The 7,223-nt window shown below is 42.4% G+C and overlaps 1 protein-coding gene across 1 annotated transcript; it reads left to right on the top strand.

Moving 5' to 3' along the window:
- Window positions 1-566: 566 nt before the first annotated feature.
- Window positions 567-6,604, top strand: LOC141346023 (uncharacterized). The gene is made up of 3 exons (XM_073850944.1): window positions 567-722; window positions 1,073-1,176; window positions 1,575-6,604. Exon 3 carries the CDS (start codon window positions 3,180-3,182, stop codon window positions 4,680-4,682), a length of 1,503 nt encoding a protein of 500 aa, XP_073707045.1. The 5' UTR covers window positions 567-722; window positions 1,073-1,176; window positions 1,575-3,179; the 3' UTR covers window positions 4,683-6,604.
- The last annotated feature ends 619 nt before the right edge of the window (window positions 6,605-7,223 follow it).

Here is a 7,223-nt window from a genome sequence, read left to right as displayed (position 1 = left end):
CTTCAGTGTCATATGATCCTTCAGAAATTATGCTGATTTGATGCTTAACATACATTTTTGATTATTATCAATGTTGAAAACTGTTGTGCTGCAATTTTTTCTTTCAGGATTCTTTGATGAACAGAAAATTCAAAAGAACAGCATTTATTTGAAACAAATCTTTACACTCACTTTGATCAATTTAATACATCTTTGCTGAAAAACAAAATTAATTTCTTTGAAAGAATCATGATAAAAATAAATAAACTTCACAACATTAAGAAGGTTCACACAAAAAATATATATAAATCAGCACAGCTGTTTTTTTTGGTTTTTTTTTGCAAAATCAGCATATTAAAATGATTTCTGAATGATCATGTGACACTGAAGACTGTAATGATGCTAAAAATTACAGCTTTGATCACAGCAATCAATTACATTTTAACATATATTAACACAAAAAACATCTTGTGACCTTGGACTTTAGTTGTATGTTATGAAATGAATAATTGTTTGTCTGAAATAATATGAACAGCAGTTATACTAATCTTTCTCTTTTTGCTTTCTTGTTTCAATCTCGGGATGCCCATCCCAAGGTTGCTAGATTACTCCAGTTCCAGTTTGGATCCAGCCTCACTTGTGAAGACTTCAGAAGATGCCAGCACTTACAAAGACTTGAGATGATGTCAACTATACAAACCTGCCAAATATTATCCTTATATTGTAAATCATTGCCCAAAAAGGTAAGTTTGCAGATTTTCAACTTTGTATTGTTACAGTGTGGGTAATATATGTAAATGAACAATGTTTTGCATATTTGTAATTTTTTATATACTACTACTATTAAATTATTTAGCAGTTTGGACGTCTTTTACCACATTTACTAAACAGCAGTTTGGGACAGAGTATGTATTTTTGATGCAGATGTAAATGACTGTAAATGAACCTAAAAAGGTGTTATATGCCTTTGACATAAGCTCTAATAATATTATTAAGCAAAGGTATTAATGAGATCTTTTAAAAAGTAATATAGTGACTTTATTAAATTACACACTATGACAATACAGTTACTGTGTTGTTGATCTACTTTTAGAGAGGAACTTGTCAAGAAATCTACTTCACAGCACGTCAGTGGAAGGCTTTCCTATGTAACAAACATGGACTCAAGATTTCCACCGTTGTATTTATCCATATCAGGTTTGTAAATGCATGGGGGTTTTATATTTTGCATCATTAGTCTTTTATGAAAAACACATGAAAAAAAAAAACATAACAAGGTCACTGGACTTCTCACAAAACACCAGTATTATGCCACAAATATTTTCTAATTAGTTAAACTAAAATTAAACTTACATTGATAATTTGTAATACCAGATACAAAATGTGATACTTTATAATGCAGGGTACCCAGTCCAGTTCCTGGAAATCTACCTTCCTGCAAAGTTCAGCTCTTCAGGAGCTGTTGAGAATTACAGACGGTTGTGTTGGATCAGGGTTAGATTACAATTCTGCAAGTAGGTGGATCTCCAGGAATGGGCAGTCCTGTTATATCAGTTATGTATGATGGATTTTGAACTGTAACATTTTTATTGCAGATTTTCTGGGATTCCAGTTGAATACATCAGTACACCAGATGTTGGCCTGGACAGATGTACCTAGTACCTACAGTACACCACACTGACCTCTCTGCTTTTGCATAGATGCTGACTACTAACATGTTCTGTGAAGGTATTATTATAGCAAAACTGAACACCTGTGATAGTGGAATTTGTAGTTGTAAGGAATAGTCACAGATGTGTATCAGTAAATTTAAAGCCACAGAGAATACGTTTTATAGGAGTTTAAGTTTTTTGTACTCTTTCTCACAAACATAACACAACAGTTATACCATTTCAAATTCTCAGGTGCACAGATCCTAATCTACAATTCACAAATGAAATACCTTATATGCTCACAGTTAGAGTTGCTGCAGTGAATGAAGGGCAAAACACTCACAAACTTGAATAAAAAATCTCAAGTCATGAACAAAATTTGCACATTTGCATATACAGTTGTAGTCAGAATTATTGGCACCCTTGGTAAATATGAAGTCTGTGAAAAATAAAACTGTATTGTTAAAGGGTTACTCCACCCCAAAATGATCTTTTTACTTTTTTTTTTACTTTTTACTTTTCCCCATGTCATTTCAAACCCATAAAAGCTTTGTTTGTCTTCCGAACACAATTTAAGATAGTTCATCTGCCGTTTTACGAAGCTACAAGAACACTTTTTGCACGCAAAGAAAATAAAAATAACGACTTTATTCAACAATTTGTCTCCTCTGCATCACCATAGCGCCATTTTGCCATACGCTGTTCTCTGTCAGCTGCGTCACGTGGAAATGCTGTTTTTGTTCTAATCAAATAAATGTAGAAAACATATCCATGTGTTGCGGCTGACATGGAACAGCTTATGCTGTTTGCGCCCAGTGGATACTCTCCAAAATGCTGCTACGGTGGCTAAAGTCACTATTTTTGTTTTCTTTGTGTACAAAAAGTTTTCTCGTAGCTTTGTAAAATTATGGTTGAACCTCTGATGGCAGATTGACTATTTTGACGACATCTTTCATACTTTTCTGGGCCTTGACTGTCACGTATCAGTCGTTCCTCACTCTACTCATCTTCACAGATCACCGTCACCTGAGTACTGATTAATGAACACCTGCACGCAATCATCACCAGCACATAAAAGCCACTCTCCACACACCACTTATGGTCCGGGCTCGTTCTAGCGAAAGCGGACTGCTAGTGTCTCTCTACGAGTCTCACTATCTAAATACTTACCCTATTGTACTTACCTGAACTCTGTCTCGTTCCAGTTCCAGTCTTCTGTGTCTTCTCAGTTCCAGTCGTCAGTGGTGTGTGGCCGTAAGCTGACTTCCACGTCAGCGGAGGTTGGTGGACTCACAGACTCTCCAGTATACCTCCTTCGATCGTTCTTGGAATCCTCCCGTCTCGCCACCTACAAAGAAAAGGATCTGTTATTCCCATCAAGTTCCAAACCGGCTCAGAAACCTTCCTACCATCACGTTCTCACCATCACAGGATCTCCTTTCACCTCCGGCACCGCTGCTAATAATAATAAACATCACTTGTATTATACTTACCTTGTTGTCCCGTCTGCTTCATAACAGGAAGCCCGGACCAATAACAGTAAGCAGCATGTGCAACCCCGATCCAGAGCCCAGCCAGCAGCTATCACCCTACAGCACGGAGCACCAGCCAGAGCCCGCCGCAGCCGCAGCGCCAAGATCGGCCGCATTTAAAGCGACAGAGGACGTCGCGACTGACCAGGTGTGTGAGCCGGCTAGCATCACCGTGGGAGTACTCGTGGAGATCGAGGGCTTGGAGGAAAGCCCCGCCCACACTCCTAACCCTGAGGGTGAGCTGAAACTGCACTCTGGAGGATACTTTGAAGAATTATTGGAGATATTTGAAGCAGATTTAATAGACTGGTTTGGAGAAATAATTTCCTACCCTCCTGAGTCCCCGCTGGTTCCGCCCAGCCGTCCTGAGTCCCCGCTGGTTCCGCCCAGCCGTCCTGAGTCCCCGCTGGTTCCGCCCAGCCGTCCTGAGTCCCCGCTGGTTCCGCCCAGCCGTCCAGAATCTCCGCCAGTCTCATCCAGTCTTCCAGAGTCTCCGATGGTTCCACCCAGTCATCCAGAGTCTTCTCCGGTCTCGTCCAGTTCTCCAGAATCTCCGCTGGTTCCGTCAAATGCTCCAAGGTCTCCGAAGTTCCCACCCAGCCTCCCTCTCCCGCCTCCACGCAAGCCAGCCAGTCCTCCAGCCCTGTCTCCGCTGCCGCCCGTCTGCCCCACAGCTCACCCTCAGGCAGCGCCACCTAGGAGTGTGGTGCCATCGTGGGACATCCAGGCTCCAGCTGCGCCAAGGCGGATCATTCCCCAGTCCCTGCCTACATCCTCCGAGTCCTGGACTCCACCTCGGTCCTCCGACCCTTCGGCTCCGCCTTGGCTCCTGGCTCCCTCATCTCCACCGTGGCCCGTCATCCCACCAGCTCCACCGGGCTCCCTCGTCTCTCCGGCTCCGCCTTGGTCAGTCGTTGACCATCCGTCGCCTAAGGACTCCACTCCTCCGGCTTCACCTCGTCATTCCGTCCCTCCGGCTCCGTCAGGCTCCTCCTTCCCTCCAGCTCCGCCTATGTCCTCTGTCGCTCCGGTGTCACTGCGGTCTTCCGGAGCCCCAGCTCTGCCTCGGTCCCCTGAGCCTGCTGCGTCACCTTGGCCCTCCAGACCTGCGGTGTCACCCTGGCTCTCCGTCTGCTCGGCTGCTCCTGGCTCATCTTCCCCAGAGGCTTCGTCTCCGTCGCTCGTCCCCAGGGTGTCGTGGACCAGTTCTCCACCATGGCTCCTCTCTCCCTCGACTCCGCCCTGGGGTGTCATCCTGGCTGGGCTCTGGACCTCCATCCACCTCCTCCTACTCCTGACTGCACTCTGGCTCCTTCCTCCTTCCACTCCACCCTGGCCTCACGTCCCAGATCATATGTCCATCTCCAGTTCGTCACCTGCTCCTCACCCGCCTCCTGAACCCCCACCCTCCCTCCGCTGGTGTATCCATTTCGGCGCGAGGACGCGCCGTTCCGGGAGGGGGGCCATATGTCACGTATCAGTCGTTCCTCACTCATCTTCACAGATCACCGTCACCTGAGTACTGATTAATGAACACCTGCACGCAATCATCACCAGCACATAAAAGCCACTCTCCACACACCACTTATGGTCCGGGCTCGTTCTAGCGAAAGCGGACTGCTAGTGTCTCTCTACGAGTCTCACTATCTAAATACTTACCCTATTGTACTTACCTGAACTCTGTCTCGTTCCAGTTCCAGTCTTCTGTGTCTTCTCAGTTCCAGTCGTCAGTGGTGTGTGGCCGTAAGCTGACTTCCACGTCAGCGGAGGTTGGTGGACTCACAGACTCTCCAGTATACCTCCTTCGATCGTTCTTGGAATCCTCCCGTCTCGCCACCTACAAAGAAAAGGATCTGTTATTCCCATCAAGTTCCAAACCGGCTCAGAAACCTTCCTACCATCACGTTCTCACCATCACAGGATCTCCTTTCACCTCCGGCACCGCTGCTAATAATAATAAACATCACTTGTATTATACTTACCTTGTTGTCCCGTCTGCTTCATAACAGGAACAGTGTTACCTACTTGGCAGTCAAAGGGACAGCCACAAAGCCCCCAGTTTTCATCCAAAATGGGGGTAATGACACAATTTTCATTTTAGGGTGGAGTAAGCCTTTCATCTTTTTTGATGAAAGTACTTTTTTTTTTACAGGCTTCTTTGATCATATTTACTGAGGGTGCTAAAAATTGTGACCACGACTGTAAATGAGAACTGATATCTCACATGACAAATCAGTATGTGACATCCCACTCACACACTTGCACTCTCTCCATTGATAAATACAACATGTGGCCTTTGACCCACTTCTGCTAGCACAGTACACTCAGCAAGTTTTTCTTTATTTATTTTTTTAATAAATTGGAGCGAATAGAATACAATAGGTAAGTGCTAGATTCTATGCTAAATTCTAATGAAGTCTGTAAATATGTAAAGTTCTAATAAATACACATTTCAGAAAAAATGAAATATAGTCCTGCATAAATCTGGTATAACGGAGCGTGTGAATTTTTTCATTTGTGGAACAGGATTTTTGCTCCTGCAAAAAAAAAAATATATTTTGAGAAGGTTTTGTTGTGTTTGTGAAAGAAACAAAAAATACAAGTTTGCAACTCCTAAAACATACTTATATATTTTCTACAAATACAAATTCCACTCTCACAGCCAGGTGCTCAGTTTTGCTAATAATAATACCACATACAATAGATGTATGGTATGCAAATATAACAAAGGGACATAAACAACTAAACAATATCTAGGGATGCAAATTGATTATCATGATTATACATCTAAAAGAAAAACATGTAAAACTTTAGGGAGTGAAAATGGTAAATGAGCTCATGAGTGCTCCACTGCTGCCATTGAAAGTGGTAATTTCAGGTAATTTCCATTCATTTCATTTACTCAAGCATTTGTTTTCCACCAAGTGACAGAAACACATAGCATATTTTACTTATTTCCATTAATAATGATTAGAAATGTACATTTTAAATAAAATGCTGCTGTTTTATATTGTAGGATTACAAATTTAAGAAATGTTGATCATATGTTCTGAAATAGCTTCACAGGAAAATCTAAAGTGAAGTATATTCTATTTAGCTTCTAAAGGTACAGATGATGACATTCTAAGAAGATCAAATCAGGCAGCCCAGGTGTCTGAGACATTAACCTTTTGTTCTCAAGCTACAGCGATGCCTTTGTCTCTATGATAATGTGAAGGTATGGGCAATACTGTCAGACTGATTGGATCAGCACCTATGCCTTTGAATGACACTGTTATGATAATGAGATCAGGGCTGGGGAACTCTGGTAACGGGCTGATTCCTGTACTGCATTTGCATGCTTTGTTTAGATTGACTCCACCTCTATATAATCCTCCCCCTGGAAATATATTTAAACTGTATTGTATCTGACATTAGTCAGACGACATTTTGATGACTGCAGCGAACGAACAGCTAGGATCTCAATAAAGAGAAACTTCTGCTTCAAGATATCCAAAACGTCTCCTGGTCTCTGAGAAAAGTTCACAACAGTTTTGGTGCCGTGACCCGGATAGAGTTCCAGCTCCTTCACCTGAATCCAGATTGAAACAGCAAGCTCAACAGAACATCTGCTTTCAAGACTGCATCTTTTGGAATCCAGAGCAAAACTTCCAGCTGAACAAAGATTTCCATGAATCTTCCTTTACAACCAAGGGTTGGTGAGTGCTACTCTATTCAAAAGAACCGCTAAAGACCAGTACATATAGTTATCCTCTGCGCCGTCAGAGAAGAGTTAACAGACAGCTGTAGGGTTTAGTTAACTAAGTTATCCTCTAAAGGTGTTCTTTTAGAGATGAAAAGTTACCCTCTGTTAATTCAGGGAAGTTTAGCATTACGTGCTAAAGTTGTTTATCCTCTGTTCACTCAGGGAAGATTAACATTACGTGTTAATATTTTGTTATCCTCTGTTTATTCAGGGAAGGTTAACTACAGCTATTACAGTTTAGTTAACTAAGTTACCTCTAAAGTTGTTCTTTTAGAGAAGAGTTGTTTATCCTCTGTTCACCCAGGGAAGTTTAGC

This window comes from Garra rufa, chromosome 11, assembly GCF_049309525.1.
Source record: "Garra rufa chromosome 11, GarRuf1.0, whole genome shotgun sequence".
In the NCBI taxonomy this organism is placed as follows: Eukaryota; Metazoa; Chordata; class Actinopteri; order Cypriniformes; family Cyprinidae; genus Garra; species Garra rufa.
This window is presented reverse-complemented; position numbering and strand designations above follow the sequence as displayed.

Bases quoted from the DNA above. Each gene is read 5' to 3' on its own strand.
- LOC141346023 (XM_073850944.1), top strand. From the start codon at position 3,180: ATGTGCAACCCCGATCCAGAGCCCAGCCAGCAGCTATCACCCTACAGC.